Source organism: Strix uralensis, chromosome 7 (assembly GCF_047716275.1).
Source record: "Strix uralensis isolate ZFMK-TIS-50842 chromosome 7, bStrUra1, whole genome shotgun sequence".
In the NCBI taxonomy this organism is placed as follows: Eukaryota; Metazoa; Chordata; class Aves; order Strigiformes; family Strigidae; genus Strix; species Strix uralensis.
Genome location: NC_133978.1, coordinates 33,753,222 through 33,775,563, shown reverse-complemented (window position 1 = coordinate 33,775,563; position 22,342 = coordinate 33,753,222). Strand labels below are relative to the sequence as shown.

Genomic DNA, 22,342 nt, shown 5'->3' with positions numbered 1-22,342 from the left:
TTTAAAGGACAGCCACCATTGCTGGTTGTGTGTCATACCTTAGATGGGGAATGGGAGGAGAATTGTGATCAAACACACTTTACTGACTTCATTCCTTCCTTAACAGGAAAACTTCTGAAAACATGCACAGTAGCCATTTTACAACATATGAAAGCAAACACTAAATTACAATCCTCAAATCACCTAATTCAGAGCCCTCAGAAATATTTTTTTTTCCATTTCTTCCACTATAATTTCTGGGCTGGAGCTCTAGCCATTAATAGCAGCTACATCATTACACTGCTGTGACACTTCAGCAGCACCCTCATCCATTTCAGTCATTGATCCACTAATGTGTGCCGGATGAAAAAGGGAAAGGTCCAGCTCATTCATCCCCCCACTCCTTTCTCCTCCTCTCACCGGGTGGCAACCACTCACCTTTTGCTTTAAATCCCCATCAGATTTCAGATGCTCAGTGTTAATTGTCTCAGTGCAAGGACTGACCCCAAACAGCAAAACTAAAATTAAACTAACAGGGCCATAGAAGTGGGTGAAATGCTACAGAAGTGAGTGGATCTACAGCTGCTTGCCTTGGCCCACAGTCTGCTGACAGTGCTGGAAACAACAGGTTAGAGCTGGAGCTGTAAAGCACATTTGTCAGCATTGGGTTCTTCCTGGAATATGAAGCCAAACCAGGAAAGGAGTAGGAGAAAGGCTAAAGAAGTTAGGCAATAAGGTCAAAGGTACAGCAACATACTGCTGGAGAAATGGTACTTTAAGTAGCATCAACAAGTAATTCTGTAATTCCAGTTGCATATGGAGCAAGAAGTATCTTTGCGATGGACATCCATGGGAAATCCATACTGCAACTCTGTTTAGGTGATTTTTCTAAGTTACGAAGATACTGAGCTGAAAGATACATTGCTTATGGTTGTAGCTTGTTGGGGTTCTCTAATCCAGCAGCCTGACTATTATTTTTTTTAAATCTATCCAACTAACCTATAGGCATATTCTTGCTTTCCCTTTTCACTCTTTGCTTGGTACATCTGTTCTTTTGTTCTGCTTTTTCTTATCTTTATATTGCTCATTTTGGGCATCAAAGGATAAAGGAAATACAAACCTTGTTAGTTTTCAAAGGTCCACACAGCAGTAGATAATCGGTTTCCAATCAAGCCCAGACTGTCTTTGATCTCCAAAGCCCTTGCAAAGAACATTTTGCTAAGACACAAGCATATGTGTTCGGTAGCACTACCAGGAGATCTAATTTTGAAAGTCTGCAATTACCTGTGCAGTGGCACTTATAAAGATCAGAGGGAGTGATAACAATGCTGTGTTTTTATACCATCTTCCATTAAACTTGCATTAATGAGACATAACTACACCCTTCTGAAGAGATACTTTCATAAATATTTCTCTCATGCTATAGTAACAGAGGTGATGGGTCATGAAGCAGGGTCAGGGACAGAAACCAGCTTTTTTGAGCTCCCCAGACCACAGTTCAGCCATAGGAACGTCCTTCCTTGCTGGAGGTTTCTGCCCTTTCCCATTCTTCTTCATGAAGCCAAATAGAAATTTGCTGCCCATTTCCACCCTGGTTCACATTTCCACCTCCATGCAGGAGTTTATAACCTTTGGCTGTGCTAGTTGAACTTTTTGGGCTGTGTTGCAATGATCAGTGAAATGTTCTTGTTTATATATGTCTTTCAACAAGAACAAAACATGATGCCGAGCAGCTAAGGATAGGAGCTTTTTTAAACCAGCTTTGCCATAATGTGAAACTATACCCTTGCTCATCTTGGCAAGCAGGTAATCTATTCTGTCACTTTGAACCTTAATGCCCTTCACTTTACCCTCCTTTATTCACTAAATGTCCTTCTCTCTCCATCTATGCTTAAACCCACCGAAAGGTATGGGTGGGTGTCGGTCTCTTCTCCCAAGTAACAAACAATAGGATGAGAGGAAACGGGGTTGTGCCAAGGCAGGTTTAGATTGCACGTTAGGAAAAATTTCTTCACCAAAAGGGTTGTCAAGCATTGGAACAGGCTGCCCAGGGAAGTGGTTGAGTTGTCGGGATGCGATGCTTAGGGACATGGTTTAGTGGTGGACTTGGCAGTGTTAGGTTAACGGCTGGACTTGATGATCTTAAAGGTCTTTCCAACCTAAATGATTCTATGATTCTGTATGAAAAAGCAAAGTGTGTTCATACAAGAAAAACATGAGATATTCAGGGTGATCTTGGTTTTATATTAATCTCTCTTTTCCTTTTTCTTTCTTTCTCTTTCATTTTTTCCTTTTCCTTTCCCTTTTCCTTTCTTATTCCTCATGCCAGGGCTGGCCAGAAACAAGATTTTTTTTCATGTATCAAGGCAGAATTATTTTGTAATCTGGAGAGTCAGAGTGCAAGAGACACACAGGTATATACTTACATATGCATACCAAAATCCGTAACTGACTCTGCTTCTTTAAATAAACAGTATACATTCATTTAGCTTAAAATAGGACTCCTGTCAAGCTCCTACCCTAGAGCAACTACCAATTGCACTGTCAAAATCACTCTCTGTGGTTCTGAATAGGTTTCTTAATGAAAGAGCAACATTAGATCTTTAGAACATTTTGTCCCTGAAGGATGCAGCAGCAACAGCCGCTGAATGATTTCTGGCTCAGACATGCTTATAAATGGTAGGAAACATAATGGTGTAAAACATGAATATCAGCTCCCTGGAAATGCTTCGTAACAGTGGTTCAGGGAACCAAGAGACAAATGGATGCTAAGAACCGTACCCACTGATGAGTGCTTTGTTTCCCATATGCACACTGACCCCCTTAAGAATAATTATGGTGTGGGTACGCTGTCACTGAAACAATGCAATAACCGGGGAATGAAATTATTTGGGACCCAATCCAAAGAAAAATATGTTCTGGTAAAATGAAATTTTAATGTCCACTGGTTGCTGGATTAAATAATGATGAGCATCCAAATGAAATTCTGTGTTTCTATTTTTGCAGTCTGGTCATACTGACTGTCATAGTAGTCATTTTTTATTCTGGTTAAACCTGGAGGCAGTAGCAGAGTAGAATTTGACTTGAGTAGAGATGTCTAGATTCAGAAAAAGAGCTTTTGTTATGAAACACTTGGTTGGAGGCAGGACTCAGGTGTTCTCTTGTTTCTTTAATGGGGATGACATGGCTGCACTCAGCTAAGGTCTCCAAACTGGGGCTTCAGCACCATTTAAATGTTGAAGAATGATATTTACCAACAGTTTCATGCATATCCCCAGTCTCGGTTCCAGACAGATTTCAGATCAAATGTCACCGTTCTTATTCAGGAAAAACCCGCAAGCAGATTTTCCACAGCATGGAGGGTATCAGGATCAAAACCAACAATAAAATAGATGACATTTTTCAGCGGAAGATTGAAGTATCTGTCCCTGCTTTGTCAGAATCTCTCCCTGGCAGCAGGAGAGTGAACTTTTCCTGGTGCGTTTGATCCTCTTACTTGCCTTTTTCTTTTTTTGCATGGTTCTAAGATGTATTTGTTACTGTTATGCCCCAAAATTTGTTTATAGGCAAAGTTGAAACATACCTTATATATGAAGCCAAGAATTTATTACAAGTATAGTTGAAATCCTTGCAGTCCAAGTTCCAAGAGCCACTATCAGCCCAGATCTAATTATTACAGAAAGAAGCAACTTTGTCTAGGCACAAAAATTTTCAATGCTAACAATAAACCAGTTTAAATTGCTCTTGGTATGATCTGCCCCACTTCCTGACATTATGGCCCCCTTCCCCTGCTCCTTGGGGCACCGTGGTTGGTGCTGTCATTCTGGTGGCGGTGGGGGGGCTGCTGCAGCAGGTCATCACCATCTGGAGTCCTCTGCCAGGAGGACTGTGATTGTTCATGTTGATAGTTTCATCTTCCTCACTCTAAGATCCACTTGAGTTCATTTTAATATGTTTGCCAACCTGTTTTATACCTTTCCTCTTTCTTCATTGTTCAGCTCCGCATCACATCTGAATTTGCTATGTACAGCAGTTTTTAAATATGCTAGATACTCTTTGTTGTCTTTGTTATCTCTAAAGCCAGGTCTGTGTTTCTTTAACTGACCGTGGGTGAGTTCATTGCTGTGGGGTCTCCAGTGCAAAGCCTGTGCCCCATCTCTTTTCACCCCGTGCCAGTACTCCTCTGCTCTAACACTCTCAAGGCCTCAGCCATTGTACCAGCCCCATATTTCTCTATACTGCACTATGTCATTAGAGTGTAGAACTTCTGCTAATCATTGCAATGGTATTGCTAAGTAAAAGAATTTAGCCATAGCCACCTGGTCAGAAGAAAACCTGCTGTTACAGCTAAATCAAATTAAAACAAAGCTGCAAGCAGGTCAATAAAAGTTCAGACAAAGCAAGCCTGACGCACCTCAGCCCTGAGGCCTTGTAAACTCAGCACAAAACCCGTGGCCTGTTACTAGAAATGGCAATACCATGTAACAGGGTTACACGGCTGCATTATTATGCAATTCTTAAGTTTCGCATTTGCTTCCCATCCAACTCAGACACTGCTAATACCCAGCTTTGTCGCCCAAGATAGAGAGCTGCAGGCACAGGGATCAGCCCAACATCAGGAGTCCACTGTTCACCTGCCTTAATAAAAAACAACTCGTTAAATACTGCATGCGGGATTGGTGCCTCCCTGGCTATGTTTATAAAATTTCATGCAGCCTCTAGAATAAATGGTACTGAATTAATACAAACCTATAAATAGGCTAATCGGGTGGAATGTTCAGCTGCTAAAATCGTTGAGTTACACAATTATACTGACCTTGGCTCATGCTGGTGCAAGTTTTCTTTATCGAATTACAGTTTCAACCTGGAGAATATCTTTACCTGGCATCTGGGTCAGCTTGCTCCTGAAGTCCATACTTTTCCATTGAAGTAACAAACAATGGGGCCAGTGTTGGAGCAATTTCTTACGGGCTTCTGATAACTGTTCATATAGCTGCTGAGCATAAAAATTTTCTGTAGAGAACTGAGTCAAGACTAAGAAGTCTAGCCCCTTCCACCAAACAGTTTTATTAAAGCAGAACAGAAAAGATAAATTGCACCTGTATAGCTTGTACTTTAAAAAGTTAAATGAAGTCTATACATGTAATTCCTCTGTGACAGCTTCCTCTATTAATAGAGTAAGTCACCCTGCTGTCACATGGAGAAGAAACCATATTTGTCATTCAAAACCACAAACCCAACAAAATTGCTCAAATTACTCAGCATCACCCCACTGTGGATAGTAAGCAAACTGCTTAAAAATAACTAATTAGCAGAACAAGACACAGTGATCAGGGGTAAAAAATAATATGTTCCTTGAAATGGCTGCTGCATATGCTGGCTGGAATCATTAGCATCACATTGTTCATAGTTCCCACACCTTTGCTTATTTCTGAAATAAAATGAGATAAACAAATAATGGTTTACAGAATAAGTATATATACCATAATCCCAAACTAGCCATCATAATGTACTTCCACTTTCTACCCCAGAAGTAGAAGGTAGAAACTATTCCTGTTGCAGCTTTCCCCTCTTAGACAAAACCAGCCAGAACACTCCTTGTCAGCATCTCACTTGAGAGACATGAACTTAAAGAGTGGTACTGTCCCACTGGTTGAACAGATCACATTTAATCACATCAAGGCATTTATTTTTTCATTATTCTGTTCAGTTGATATTTAGAAACAAAAAGGCAACCCTATTTTAGAAATTTGGCAATTAGAATCATATTAGTAGATCAAATTGACATTTGGAATTAATTAGAAAAGGGGAAAAAAAGGGTTTGTGCTCACTCTTGATCTTTTAGAATGTAAAAATAAGGTTTGATAAATCTAGTTTCCTGCATATTTGCCATCTTGGAAACATCAAGGTTTATTGTGATTTGTTGTTTGATATTAAACCAAATCCTTATTTAATGATCCAAGCTGAGATCATGGCTCCAGGGAAGCAGACATTTGATATATATAGCATGAAACTGCTCGCACAATTTTGATGCATGATTTGCCCAGTATGACTATTATTTTTCCTAAATTTCAGCAAAAAAGTCAGGGAACAGCAGAATTCTAAGCTGTTAATGTAAGGTCTTATTTACCAACAGCAAGTCTGTCTTCCAGTGTATGGCTGTGAGAAGGTAATCCTTCCATTATCACTGGCTTAAATGTGTATCTTACATGATCCTGACAAGTTTCAGCCTATGTAAGCAAAGTCAAGAGATTTGGGTGACTGAATTTTGATCCCAAATTCTTTAGGCTTTGGTTCCTTAGGAATCTGTGTTCAAATATTTGAACAAAGAAGCACCATCAAAACAATAAAACTTTGAGCAATCAGATATATGAAATATATGAAGTATGCATTTCATATATATAGGAAATGATTCTCCTGTCCTTGGCTTATGCTTTGCTTCTGTGGTAACGCTGTAAGATCCCCTCTGAGGGTTACAACTACTGCACTTCCCTTGGTCCAAAACACCAGTTGTCCCACACCTGCCTGAGCAGATGCGGATCCTCTGTCCCTGTGCTGAGCTGGTACCAGATACGGCTGTTGGCAGCTCAGAACTGTTGCCAGGTCACAGGTCACTACTTGTGCAGACATATTCTTTAAATCGAAGGTGTCCCCTTAAACGTGTCTTTTAAACACGACCAAGCCATGCAGTTTTCTTCAGGCATCACAGGAAACTCATGAACCCAGTTTCTTCTCTGATAATTTTCATTCCTGTTGTCCTTCTGAAAAAGTTAAAACATTATCAGAAATGCCAAAATGAGTTTGCAAAGCAGGGACCTAAGACTTTGCATAATTTCTACTGATAGCAAAATTCTCATTGATTTCAATGTATTCGGGTTTTCCTTCTTGATCCCCCCAGTCTCATTTGCTATGTAGATAGGATTTCCCTTGCAGATCTTGCAGCTGGAACTGGGTGGACAGAAGCTGCTCTGCTTTTGTCTGTCGTCCTTAACACTCCCTGCCTGCTGAGCTGCACAAACTGCTGAGTGCAGAATCCCCAAGGTGAAGGACAAGACGAAAAACATTTTCAGGGCTTTGAAAGGATGGAATTAACAAGGCAGGAGAACGTGAGTCTCAAAAGGCAGGATAAACAATATAAAGATTTCTTGCCTTTACAGGAAGCTGAAAGGAGAATTGTCTGGAAATGCACACAGTGTTGATGGACATCCTGTTAACAGCAAAAATAGGAGTCTCTGAAAACCTGAGGAAATAAAAATTCATGACCCAAATTAAGAAATATGAACTTGACAGGTGCTTCCTGTGTATGCGGAGATGAGGGAAGTAGAAGTGGGTTTCTCAAGTAAAGGATAATGACGATTCAGAGAACAGGTAATTTGTTTCTCTCCGAGGCAGCTCAGCACGGGGGGATCCTGGCCCCGGCTAATCAAGCTGTACCACCCGCTGTGGGTAACGGGTGCCGCTTCTGCAAAGAGGTTATTATGTAAGCGAGTTGCATTTTGGAAGGCTGAAAATTGCTTTTCTCAGATTGCTGCAGCTTCCCTTATTGACAGGAGACGCTCAAGTGGATCAGTCCATCTCACTGCTTTCTAGGAGAACAAATACAAGTTATCCAGGAACTGTTAATTAGCTGGGAGTCTGAGGATGTAAATACATGTTTACTTCATCTCCTCACCAACACAGGCCAGTTTCCTCTTGAAACATTCGATGTTTCAATGTTTCAGTTTGCTTTTAAAAGTGCGAGGTCACAGGCTCCTTCCACTTGTGGCCTAGCAGCATTTATGGGCAGGAAGTTTTCACTGACAATGAATACCAGTTTTCCTCAATGACACTACTTCATTCTTAATTCCATTTTGATAAATTAGGCTCCATAATTCCTTCAGTCTCAGTGTTTAAGGCTTTCAAATCTTTTTACTGGGAAGTAACGTTCCTCTAACCCTAAGCCATAATTTAACTATGTAAACTTAGTTACCTGTGTTGCCCTACTCTTAAATCAGTTTATTATCTTTTGCTGTTTTCTGCAGAACTTCCTGTAGTCTTGTTATAGATGTTATTACTCAGCACAATGACTTACATTTTCAGCTGCTTCATCTCAACAAACTGGAAATGGGATACTATACACCTTGAAACATATAATGCAAATGTCTCATTTCTGCTGTCCTCGGTGCATATTTCTAAAACAGGTTTATACTTACCACCTGGGGCTTGCTGTGGAGGATAACCTCCCTCTTTCCAGCAGTTGTTATTTCAGAGTTCAGTTCAGTTTAGAATATAATGAGGTTCACCTTTTCTGAAAATCAAGGTGATTAAGAACACATTTTTCTTCATGTTCCTACACTGTAATGGGGTCCTTCCTTTCATGTGTTTCCATATTTTTCAGTACATAAAATGTTTCACCAGAGGAAGGGGACACCATAGAAATCCCTTCTGAATTATGGTGCTGTAGAGCAGAAAGGCAAGGCCAGGAAGATATATCTACTTATCAAAGTTCCAAGACACTGACAAAGCTGTCAGTTCCACAGCACTATTCTAGCAGATTTTATACCACCAGCAGCATTTATTGTAATAACCAGCAGGAATTTAATGAAACATAGTTCAGAATATATATACCATCCTAGCAAGGGCAATTTAAATAGCCTGGTGAGATACTGCATTCCAAGATGCATCATTTTATCCTCACAGATCTGACTCCAAAGGCAATGCCAGCAACTGGTCCAAACTTGTAAAATTTAACTTTTCACACTTTCTTTCTTTTTTGGCATTCCCAAGAAGCTTACGATACCTGAAAACTTTAATCCACCATATGCTTTCCTTGATTCCTAAATTGCTCTTCAGTTTTCTTTCTCATCCTTCAAAGGGAACCTCAGCTGATGAAGGACGCGCCAGGAACATATGGATTTAGGCCGAAAGGGCTCGTACAAATTGTGACAGATTCACTTCTCTGAGCATTAATCCACTTTAATCCAATTGGATCACGTACCAAACTAGCAAAATCCTTGAGGCTTTGACAGCACCAATTCTGTTAATATTTAAAGGTTAACAAATTCAGTAGATCCTGTGCTACTTCTGTCTCCATTGAGAACTTCAACTGAGAATCTGTAAAATGACTTAATGAATATGAAGTAGAGGCCACACACTGATAATACTCTCATTTTTTTCCAGTAGGATGTAGAGCCCCAAAATCTTGCATCAGAATGCAAGTGCTATAAGATTATTGTGCTTCAATAATCCAGTCACTTCAAGGATATTAAAGTAAGAGAAAAATGCAAGAAGATACAAAATGTGCAATTTTGATACAACTTCCTCACTGCTTGAGGAAGCAAAGTGTCCCTAAATCTCTAAATGCCTCATGCAGGCAGAGCAAATAAATGATCTGGGGTGGGAGATGACAATCTCTGAGACCCAGGAGGATGGGGGAAAGATGCTGAGAGCTATAAAAAAAGCTGTCAAGTGTATCATCTTGCTGTAGCACTCTCCTTGTTAAAGATGCAAGAGCACTTGCAGCTGTTAAATACTGAGAAGGAGAAACAGCTTAACATCCAAGTGTAGCCCTCAGAGGGGAACTTACAGAACAGTGAGATTTTTAAAAAGCTGATGAAATCTTGAAGGACACCAAAACTAGATGAGATACTAAGAAAAAATACCCAACAAATACCATTTTAAATATATATAAAAACATATATAAAAAAACTATGTTTAAAAGCCTTCTTCAGAGCCCCTGAAGGAAAAAAATGCTTCTAACTCACGTACATGACATTTGTACCCAATTCAATAAACTAATGTTGTGACTGACACACTCTGCACTCAAACGCAATAGAAAACCAAGGTCTTGACCAGCTGCAGTCTTGGAAGATACTAGGGCTCTCGGGAAGAGCAGACGTTAATCTGTGTTCAGGATGAGTCCATCCTGGCTGTTTCCCTCAGCTTCCAGTTTTCATGGGCAAAAGTATGCTGATTCACTCTGAGCGCTGCACAGTACAGTACAGGAGACAGATTTATCCCAGAAGATGCTGCAGTGACAGACTCAAAATAAATGAAAGGACTTCAAGATGTAATAAATGAAAGGACTTCAGGATCAAAGGCATGATGTAAAATGTTAAAACATCTGTCTCAAGGTCATCCATACCAAACCTATTAGGGATTCAGTAATAATAGAAGCAGTTGCTTCAATGAAATTAATTTATTTTGAGAATATCCCTTTTAATCCTCCATGCATTTTTTAGCACAAAAAGTTGGAATTTATCACAACCTCCTTCATAAAACTTAATATTGTATGTCTGGTAATGTAGCTGTTTCAACAATTCCTCACTGGAAATCCCACACTTGTGAAACCTTGGCAACACTGCCAGTAAGTGACCTACACAAAAGTTTAATAGAAAAATTTTACTGAATATCCTCTGTTTAATGTAAACAAGGCAGGAGGCAAAACAAGGAGTATATATTTTATATAGTTACACTATTTTACAGGGCACAGGAAGTATTGAGGATCAAGGTTTGAAACTCTGTATGATACGCAATATCAGATTGGGATTTTCCATGTAGCTCCAAGTCTACTACATAATCCTTCAATTTTACCTAGCAATTTGGTTTAGTATTTCTTTTAGCAAGACAAATAGCAATAATAAAATGTCATCTGTGAAATTACACAGCAGGCCATGTTAGAAATTACCATGCATTTACAAAGCCATTCCATGATTACTTGTGCCCTGTAAAATCAAGTGTGACAATCTTTACACTAATCGTAGTGTAAGCAAGCTCGGGATTCTGGTCCTTTTATATATATATATATGTATATATATACATAGGTGATGTACAACCAGACTCAAGCTGTGTATCAAGTCACAGCTTTTATATTGCACAGACAAATACATAGTAAGAATATTACACAGACAGGATCTGAATACCAGGAATATTACAGTCATATGAGAAACTAAGGACAAACTTGTTCTATCAGAGCTAGCACATGGCTTATTACAAAATTTTCTACATCGGAGTCTAAATCAAATACATACCATAAGTGGAAAAAAAGTAAAAAATGTGTCTATTTACACACATGTGCATCAAGATTAAAATGTGGTTTGGATCTGCTTTTTGAAATAAAAAATTACTCTAGTATTACCTCTCAAGTATTTCAATCTAATACTAGTGGCCGTACTTTCTAAGGTGATAAGCACTTGCATTTCCCACTGACATCTGGAGGATCTGCATATGCTGTGAACTTCAGGCCATATATTTTTTCAGGTGTCCATCTCTGGGTAATAAATAACCACATACAAACACACACACAGAGAAACAAAATGGGCACCTCAATGACATGCATAGATCGGAAAGGTGAAAACATGGACCTGAACTAACTTCTAACCCCCTTTTTTAAAAAAAAAAAAGTGCATGAAAAATATCACCACAAAAATAATTAAATGAGTTCCATCTCTTAAGGAAGATTACATCACTTATAAAAAATAAAGGTCATTGTCATCATGTATGGTAATTAAGGGTTTGTAGGCAGCACTCACAAAAGCCATATAGGCTAAAGCAACTTTAAGGATTTCTTCACTTCCATCAGGATGGATCCATCTCATAAACTTATCAACTAAATAACATTTGGTTTGCAAGGACATCACCAATGTTGCTGGAGACCAAACAATTAGATCCTGAATTTAAGAGTGCTTATAGTTATATCTACCTATTTTTCTCATGGACAAGCTTGAAGGAATTGCGTTTGCAGCTCGGTAGACTGTTTTGCATTAAAATGCCACAGAGGTTGCAGCAGTCCTTCCAGAAGATGACTGATACAATTCCTTACAGTGTAATGAGCTCAGGTATCAGTGGAAAGAACAACAACAACAAAAGAGGTGATGTTAATGCTTTCATTTGAGATCAGGCATCTCTTGAATGGCTTTATAAATTGTTATATTACTTGGAATGCTCTTGCAAGTTTTGTTCAACATTTCTCTCACTTTCATTTATAGTAGTAGTATCACTTCCAGTTTCCAGTGAAATTGGAACATTAGAAGTATTCTGGAACACACGCTTTAAAAAAATAAATAATGAAAATAGAAAATTTAAGGAAAAAGTAATTAAGCTCAAGCAAAACCAATAAAGATCCAAATTCAGTAAAGCATCAGCATTTGTACTCAACAGCTTAACTTCGTTTATGTAAAATATTGTGATGTAGAAATAAAATTATTGAAATTAAGTTTATGTTTAACTGCTTTACTGAATTGGCACCTTATTTATAACAAATGTATGTATTAGACATCACTGCATAGACATTTACAAGTTCTAAACTATGCGTCAGGTACGTTACATTAATGAAGCTTCTAATATGGACTGACTGCAATACGTATCACTAAAAATTATTTGCTACATTATGTTTCTAAAGAACAAAAATGAAAAAAGTGTCATTTTTTAAAACTTCATCCTACTATGCTACTTTGACCTGAAAACACTTTGGGGCTAAATTCAGGAAAAAAAAAAAAGTGAGGAAATAAAACATGCTTTTGTTTGCCACATAAATGCAACACTTTGTACAAAAGCCTCCCAGTATAGGGAGCCACTGAATACAGCTTCTACCTGCCAAAATGCTTCCCCAGTTCCAGAACCGCTCTCTCCAGCTGAACCTCTACTGGAAGCTTTTACAGCAAGACCCTCTTCATTGTTGTGACAAGAATAAATTTAGCCCATTAACTGTGACACTGTTCTAATTAACCTGCTAACTTAAAAGGCCTCTCAACAGCCAAGTTCCATGAATATTAAAAAAAACAAGACCTCAAAGGCACGGATTCAGAGCAGAATCTGATTCTAGGTACAGTCATGTAAATCCAGAAAAATTCTAGTCACTGAGTAAATTAGTCCATCTGAAATGGGCATTAGCTGTGCAAATAGGATAGTAGGAAAGACAAAGAAATACAATGTAAACACAAGGAGCTAAACTCTACCTTGCCTGCCTATGCTGTCGCGTTCGCAGGAGGGGACAGAGACACCATGCACGGTTGCAGAGAGCAGGACAGGTCTCGCACCCAAGTCACTCCGCGTGACTTGAGGGTTAAAGCTCAGCCCCCTGAACCTGCCAGCGTGAGCGGCAAGAACTGTCTGACTGCAGGCTGCCATCGCGCTGGAGAAACAGAAGCGAAGCCTGCTCAAGTCCAAGTGGCCCTCCGCTCGCAATGCAAATGCCTGCCCTGGCTGATAGTACTCATACTGAAAACGATTCACTGAGAGACATTTCTGCATCCCAGCACTATGAAAAGCAGGCAAAAATTTTGGTCCTATATATGGTATCAACGCTTTAACTGAACTGGCATCAGTCAATCTTTTGCTGGGCACTATTGCTATGGTTAGATAAGCAATAAAAACATTTCTAAAAATGACAGAATGTTTATGCTGCCAACTTTCAAGGCACAGAATATTCTTAAACCAAATCAGTCTAAATACCATTTTAAAAGAAATTAAAAATACTATTTCAGCAACAACTACTAACAACCTATATTTAACTTCTCTGTAAATGTGACATAAGTCAAGCACAAGAGTTCACATGCAAAAACCTAAAGCAAATCTAGTTACACAGATGACTTGAAGAGCAGTCACTTGGAATGACAGAGACAAACATGCTAGAAACATGTACACTTCAGATATATTTGTTACGGTTGTGATGCTGAATTGGGATTAATTCCATTAATATTGATTTTATACTGATATATGTCTTGGAGTAACCCATCAGGGAATCAAGCTCAGAGTTGTCTTTAAGATTCACCAAACCAAAAATGATCCCTCATTAATACATATGACTGTATATGGATTGGTGGATTTTTTGAACCTGTTCACTTTTAGTAATACACATTGCAACTATAGTTGTGATTTCCTTTCATATATCCAACTGAAAAGAATTAAGACATAAAAATGTTATAAAATTAATTTGCTTTTTAAAAGTAATATGGTCACAAAAAGCGAATTGATGCATGTGAGCCCCAGAACATACAGAAGACCCAACTCTCTAAACATTGTCATTATAACAGAATAACCAAGGTCTGATGTCTGTGGTTCTTCATGCAGCTTTTGCAGCTCTTCACACAGTGGCTAGAAATGCTATGTATTGGTTTCTCCCAGAACGCCTTCAATCATATTCTAAGGTCCATTTGAATCCCTCTCTCTTGCAGCATCAACATCTGGTGAAAGTAACTTCTCTGCCAATTCTGCCAAATGTCAACTGACACTCTGCCAGGAGGCACCACCTCTTCTGATCTGGGTGTTGTCGATAGTTTTTGACTGAAACAAGCTAGGCGGTTTTACAGCCTGGCTACTCATCAAGGCTGCTTATGGTGTAGATGAGGCATGATACTTCACAAATGCAATTGCTGCCAGCTCTTTGCAGAATTCTTCCAGCACAATCACGCCCTCTAGTAACGTCATGTGGTCAATGCTGAGAAAGAAGAAAAAGCAGAGAATCAGGACTGGCACACACTAGAAACAGCCATGGGTCTTGGAGAACGTGCAATGTATTTACTCACATGGGCCCTTCTGGCTCCAAGCCCAGCAGGCGTTTTCTGACCAGCAGAAGTTTGGGAGTGAAATCTGGGATGCGCTGGATTCTAACCATGAGGTCCCCAACAACCTGTAACGCACAATGCCATCAACACACAAAATAACACCTTTGTAGAGTGCCTAGCAGCAAGCTTAAACCACAGCCTTCAGTGTCCAGGATGCAGACCCACCCCAGCATCCTCACAGGCTCACAAAACAACATGCAGAGTACCTCCACTGCCCCAAAAAAGGGACAGTGGGCGCAGAAAGAGATGTAAAAGGACAGGAACTCTTGAGCCTTACTAGCTGTTGCCACAAATGGTATCACTTATTTTAATTATGACAACGATTAATTTGTCTTAGTAAATGCTGACGCAGGCAACTGACCAGTAAATTCCTGGGTTTAGGGAAGGCACAAAGGGAGAGAGTGAAGATTATATTTTGAAATGGGGAGGGCTGCTGGGAAAAAAGGAGCTAAGCCCTCCATTAGTACTGGGCAGGCATCATTAGTAGGCTCCCAACCAGCTTAATAACAGCTGGTGCGTTATTAAGCGGTCTCTGACTGAGAAGACTGTGGGGTGACAGGCACCCAGCCAGCACTTCTAGGATGCAGGTCTGGCAGGAGGAGATGGAATCAGAGAGGGAGTGGAAGGGGACTTTCAATAAATCCAGGACTCCATTGTCAAGAACAGCATTCATCAGAAAAAAAAAAAGAGGATGAGCAGAGATACCCATCCAGGCACAGGGTATTCAGGAGTGTCCTCTGCTTGTGTGTGAGTCAAAGCCACCTCTTTCCCATCCAGGTGCAAACCTGTACTTGGTCTGTTCTTACAGCACTACCTGATGTTGCCAGCAAGTGACAACAACGTTGCCAGAGGGGATGTTTTGATCTACATAATGAAACTAAGCAAACAAACAATTCTGAAGACATGCAGACACAGAAATATATTTTCCAGTGTTTTTGGTAGAAAATCCAAAATCTTGACTCAAATCAAGACTATAAGTATCTACTTTCAGTGAGAAGCCATTTGCCAACTTAAACTAGCCAGCAGCTACTAGCAGTAACTACAAAGTTACTAAATATATCACTGCTGTGTAGCCATATGTAAATATTAAATATTAACTGTGTTTACTCACCCTGACAATAACAGAGAAGAGTGACCTGCAGCCAGAAGCTAGGTTTACATAAGGATCCAAAAGGTATTCATGTATATGAGGATGGGGAAACAAGGACAGTTTGGACAACACTGACGTAACTTGTAAATTTACATCATAGGGCTGCAAAAAAATGAAAACACAGTGATTAGTTATTTTCATGATGGCTTCTTTCCATCCAGCCAGTGTTTATTTAACTACTAGAAACTTATATACAGGGTTATAAATAAATGAAGATAAAAAGTTAGATCAGAAGACAGGCCCAAACCCTCTGCTTTCCACAGCAGAAGTGATGTGAATATGACAGGTAGGTATTAGATGTTATTATCTGTATAATCACTACAGTCACTTGAAGCTTTTGCACACTTGTTTTTTGTAGGATTAGTCCTCTTTCTGTAAAACATTTCTTCAGCTCAGTAGCTAAACAAATAGCATAGTATCAGCCTAGATTAAACATCTGCTTGCTTCTCCTGGATAACTGGAAAGTGTACAAGCTTAGGAACTTTAGAGAGGCAAATCCATGTTTATGGCTAATAAAGGTTTTCTCTTCTACTGTCTTTTTTCTTGGAAAGAACCATTGCAGAAGGCCTGGTCATCTTGTGGCAGCATGCTACGGGAGGCGAGACAGTCCTGGGCTGGGAAAGCAGCATGAAATTCTGAGCTTCTTCTCTACCTCCTTTCCCCAAATCTACCAAATGGGAGAGGCAACACTGTCAGATGCTGGAAGGTGTTAATCAGTTACAAGGAAAAAAATGGTACCTAACTTTCTAGGAAAAAAATAGTACCTAGCTTAAAGGATTTTACCATTCCAGTGAGAAACTCATTTCCATAAAAGCAAGTATCTTCACCATAGCTTCTTTATGTTTGAAGTACATTTTTTTTTTCCATCTTTGATTTTGTCATCACAGTGAAAACAAGCTGACATTTTAATTCAGCCCAAAATTTGCAAACCAGTGGAATTTCCTTCCATCTACTCAGTGGTGGAACAGACTACACTGACAAGACATGGACATACATTCCCTTGGTATACCCCTATGCCAGTCTGAAGATGTTACCAACATCCAGATGGTTTAACTTAACCTTGTTGATTTTACCTGAATTGGATTACAGAGCCCTGTAAAGCTGCTTCATTCAAGCTCTTTGACTGCATATTGGCAGCAACATCCTCAGTGGCATAATCGTATCCAGAAGAGGATGATTTCATGGCCCCAAATTATCATCTTTACGCTTTCAAGTTAGCATCCCACTGAAGAATCAGAGAACAGATTCTTCCCTTTCCCAGACTGTAAGATTTGGAAGAATTCAGCTTCAGATTAAGACAGATATATTTAGATATGTCTACATGTCTAAGCTCGCATTAGCCTACTCAACAGCGATCTGACACTTGATACACTTGCCTACACAAAACATCTCGTGCCATCTCAGATGCTCAAGAGTATCTGCTGGTCTCTTGACGGTTCCACAGAGAATGGATCCTGCAAGACCTGTGTTGTAACCACAAGCTTGTGGGAATATCTTCAGCATCACAAAAATGGCAACAGATACTTCAGTTCAGGCAACTGAGTCGAGCTTTCAGTCAATACAGTCAAGGAAGCTGAGATGGTGATTCACTTCGCACTAGAAGAGACACCTACTTGCTTTTCAGTCTCACAGCTCCAGGGACTATTCAGGTTGTTCTGATAAAATTTTCACTGACTAGACGTGGAGACCTAACTAATATTTAGGTACCTTATTCCTGAATTCATTACCACACACTGTTGCATTGCAAAAGATCTTATAGATCTTTTGAAGTGAAAGCACATATTTCTGCCAGTCAGTGGCAGTTACTTCTGTACTTGACATTCCAGCAATAGATTCATCTCAATCTTCTAACAAATGAAGCTTTCAGACCCTGGACCAGAGATGTTATGGTTAAAAGAGATCACTACATTTTGAGTTATTGTGGAAAAGTTACTCTGCAGACAGAGACACAAATTCCTTCCATAAATCCATTCCACTGCCTACATAGCTGAACTGTAGGAGAAGGTCTTCAGAGCTGTCTGAGTCAGTCAATTCATTAGGAAGCTTTGAAGCCATGAGCATTATCTGGTGTTCACAAGAAGAGAAGGAAACAAAGCAGTAACACGTGCTGCATTGTTCAGACAGATTGCTGTTGCGATTTGAACTAATTGAGAGCATTAAGGAAAGCTGCTTCTTCACACAGAGCTTTTATTTCTGTCCATATGTCAGCAGACTCAGTAAGACAGCCTTATATCAGATAACATCCCAAAAAATTTTTCTATAACTAAAAAGTTTCAAACCAGCAAAATCTGCCGTTCAGGAAATTCTTACAAAATTCTCAGCAAACAGTTCCATAGAAATGTATAATATTAAGAGGAGGGAAGAGGTACTGTCTAGCAGATGAAGTACTGGATTTGAACAGCCTTGAAACAAGTTACTTCACTTGTGTGCCTCAGCTATCTTCTGTCAGAAACTAGGTTAATGATACCTACCACCTCTGCAAAGTTTTCTGATATCTACTGATAAACACAAGAACTACCTACAGTACTGTGACAAAGCAAAAAAGACATTGAACACAATCTGTAAGTAGTACTATGTCCCCACTAAGGGCTTTTCAACATTTTCACTTTGTCTGGACATTAGCACCCATCATGTCAATTTTGTCATTAATAGGACCCAGGTTTTGTGGTTTTAGGTTTTGGTTTGGTTTGGTTTTCTACATGATTTATGTGTTTCACTATGAACATCCCTAGGAATTTCAGTTTGGTTTCTAGGACAGGGTTTTGGTACGATACAGTAAGAATTTACCCCTACTGTCTGATTCAGGCCATTAATTTTAATTCTTCTGGAGTCAAGAACCATTTTTGACACCACAGATCATAACACCTTGCTTGACTAACCCAAATGTGTGTCATGCTGACAGGTAGTATATCAAAATGGGCACTGCGCTTCCATGCCAGATGCTACTTTTGTTGTAATAATACGTATCTGACACTCAGGTGTTTCTTGGGGGATGTAACTTGGATCCTTTACTTTTTGTAATTTATGTGTCATTGCTCAGACAAGGTTTTCATATGCATGAGGCTTGTTTTTCCTAAGAGCTGATGATGCCCAGTTTTCTTCATGACTCTAATCTGTAACCATTTCAGCTAGTGAAGTGTGCAGAACATGTTTACTAGAAGCAAAACCCTGAGAATACACAGTGTAGCAATGGAAGTATTTGGCTTTCTTTTCTGACTTCTGAATTATAAAAGTTGGTACTGTCTAACATTCTTCTCCCCTGAACACTCACAGAGCTGACCTAGCGGCTACTACTGGCTTCCTGACATGTTTCCTATGCGTTTATGTGTTCAGATGGCTTTTGTCCTGCTTGTGACCAGGAAACCTGTCACTACCACAGCTAAATATTTATTCTGTAGATAGCTCCACATGCAAAACAGAAAAGAATTGTACAAACTTCTGAAACTGGTATTACTGCATCTGTAGCAGCTCCAGCTGGTATTACAGGGAGGGTAATCTAGAATTTCAGGGCCCATTTTCACTGTCAAGAAAAGTTATCTTCTTGATCTAAAGCAGCAACATTGACTTGACTAACTTAAAGTCCAGAGTTTAGAGAAGGCAAAGAAACATTATGTTTTCACACAGGGCAACCTCCTTTTCACCTCCCTGAGCCTTCGCTTCTCCCCAGAAAGACTAGGTCAGGCAGGCTGGCTAAATACAGAAACAGACATGAGGAAAATTCACTTTCTTTAAATTCCTTTGTACTAATCTGGGTCTTGACATGTCACACATCCTTTTCAAGAAGCCAGTTAGATCATATCTCATTTGTTTGCCCTTGGCAGCTATACTTTTATTATTTGGAGATAATGAAACAGGAAAAAAAACTTCTTTACATTGCAGATGGAAAAGGATACCTTCCAGAAACTTTCCATGCACCGGTAAGTTTTTTTCTAACTGAAAAACGGGGGAAATGTTAGCAGTGATACAATAAGTTTTTTTCATTTTATACAGTGACATAAACTGCTTCCAGAACACAACTTCAGAGTGAAGTTCACTGAAATGTGGCAGAAAGCAGCGGGACAGTATTTTATTTACTGAAAAAGTATATGTTTTCTAAGTGTAAATGCTAGAAAATGAAAACTGAAGCAGTGATGCTAGTACTGAAGGATTCCTAAGATACCATCTTACCTTCTTCTTTTACTTAAAGGATATTCTTGTCTTACTTATTAATTTAAATATATTTCTGGTCTAGAAAACATTTGGTACACAAAAAAGTGGGTAACAAAGATAAGCAAGTTTTTGTTCTCTACTTTTGTTGAGAATGCTGATCACTATAACATTCTGCAATCTACAGAGACCTGCACCAAGGACATAGGACATAACACAATAATATGATGCTATATTAGACATCTGAGCACTGGGAATCCATGGGACCTTGGAGATCAGCCCTTTAGTAGTGATAAAGTATCACAGAAATGGAATTCATAACTTGTTTTTCCTTACCTGATCAAGAATTCTTCCCATTCTTTCAAACAGGACTTTCAAGAAGTGTCCTTCAAAAAATGATGCTTCTAAATTGCACTTTTCCAAAGATCTGGGAGATCCAGGCCACTCCCACCGTAAGCAGATGACACAATAATCCCGGAACTAGAGAAAAGTAGTGAGGAAAACAGATTCAAACCTCCACGGAAACCATTTCTTTCCTTTTAATTGTCCATACACCTTAAAACCATAATCTGTAGCTGCATGAAAAATCTAAGCCCCCCAAAACCAGTCATTCTAAAATAAACATGATTGGTTTCTATGCAGGCACCTCATTTTCTTCTTGACAGTCATGCTATTAGGGTAGTTTCAAAACCACGATGAGTGGAGAACACAGCTCCTAAAACAGTTGGGGCCAAAACACAAAGCAAAGCCAACAATCACATCCTGATCAGGGTTCTTCTAAAGCAGGAATTGCATTCATATATATTCTTGTCAGTATGTTACTACACTTTCACTGTATTACGTGTAGCTTATCTTCCTATCCAATCCATATTGCTCCCTAGTTCCCAGTACAGGAGAGGCACGTGTGTTGCAGGAGATACAAATGAAGTAAGTACTTCAGATCTTCCTCCTCCCTTTGTTTCCTATCACCCATAACAGTCTTTCTCAACCTCTGCCTCTGATTTTCTGTGGGCTGCCTGATGTCTCACTTCCAAGGAATTATACCCTGAATGGAGCACAGGTTATAGCAGTGAAAATAAGGAACACAGGAATAAACAGTAGCAAAAGAGAGACAAAACAGACTCAGAAATTCTTCACTGCATGTAGCTTACCTATTTGTGCAGGCTTCCAGGAATAGAAATATGGAAGCAGAACAGCTATTTGGATGTAATAACAGCAATAGGAAGGGCTATTCTTAGGGGGGAAATATTTTAAGAGTAGCCATATCATTGTCAGGAAGTGACAGAAACCAATTCTGTTCCCTAATAACTCCCAGAACACTCTTTTTCCCAAGGCATGGAAGAAATACAAAGATGATATGTGTTTTCTGGCACACAAAGAATAGAACATAGGGGAATTTTACATCAAGCTTTGTTTCTGCATTCTCTGTTTTCTATTCCCTTTCTGTTCAGAAGAGACTACAGATAAAATAATATAATAAATACAGAAATCCAAGCTTCCCATCTTAAACTGCTGATATCATAATTCAGAGGTTATGGAATTTTTGAAGTACCTACTAAATATAGTGCTCTCAGTTACTCTACTTTGTACAAATTTTTCTATTCTAGAACATGGCACAGGGCTTCAATACGACAGCTGAAAATAAACAGTGATTGTCCTCTGACCAAGGAAACTTTAGATTATGTTTGCAAAACAAACCCCTCATTTATTTCAAAACAGTAAATCATAAAGCTTTCCCTACCTACCAAAACTCCCAACTTCAAACCTGAATGCCTTAGGCTGCACATTCCCTGTGATGAGCCTTTATTTTTCAAGTCCCAGATTGCATAACTCCTATGCAGCATTTTAATTTCCCTTTAGTCCTTTCAAACAGCTTGGCAGGCAATTCTCCAAGAGAATGCAGATAAATGCAAAAGCAAATTAAGAATCTATCTGCAGTTCAGATCTTCTCTCAGTGTGTTTGTTATATGAATGTTAATGCATTTAATGTCATCCATTATTCCCACTGGAGTAATACAACATGGATTCCCCATCAAAAGATCTCCAAAGGTAAGTTTTCATTAGAAAATAAAAATTTAATTTTCCCATCTTCCATTACTAAAAGATGCATTTAGTAGGACTATTTATAGAACCAGTTGTATATTCTCATAAGCACTTCAAATTCTCAAGGACTAAGGAAGACTTCGCTGACTTACTTGTCTGTGCGCATCTCTGAGGTAAGTATCATAACCTGTACCCTCCACATGGTACGACGACTTAGCTTCATCAGGTACAAGACAGAGAAAACTAAAAAAAAAAGAAGTACATTAATGAGTATGTGTAATCCACAGAGCACCAGATCAATACTTTCTCATCATCTGTAGCACTGAATTGTCTGGCCAATTAATTCACAGATTCTACCATAACTTTACGTGAAGAACAGAAAATACAATATCTATTTAAGCACATCTGTTCTAACTACTGTTCATAACAGCAAGATATATACTTCAGAACTTTTGTATCTAGCACTACAGGTGAAAACCTC

The 22,342-nt window shown here is 39.1% G+C and overlaps 1 protein-coding gene across 2 annotated transcripts in view; it reads right to left on the bottom strand.

Moving 5' to 3' along the window:
• Positions 1-10,141: 10,141 nt before the first annotated feature.
• FHIP2A (FHF complex subunit HOOK interacting protein 2A) overlaps positions 10,142-22,342 on the bottom strand; it is a 36,559-nt gene continuing 24,358 nt past the window's right edge. For both annotated transcript variants that reach the window (XM_074875357.1, XM_074875358.1), the window contains 5 exons: positions 22,014-22,104; positions 20,155-20,298; positions 15,634-15,774; positions 14,484-14,587; positions 10,142-14,395 (listed from right to left, as the gene is read on the bottom strand). In XM_074875357.1, the coding sequence (XP_074731458.1) occupies positions 14,290-14,395; positions 14,484-14,587; positions 15,634-15,774; positions 20,155-20,298; positions 22,014-22,104 (586 nt within the window). In that variant the 3' untranslated portion in view covers positions 10,142-14,289. The remainder of the gene's footprint in view (positions 14,396-14,483; positions 14,588-15,633; positions 15,775-20,154; positions 20,299-22,013; positions 22,105-22,342) is intronic.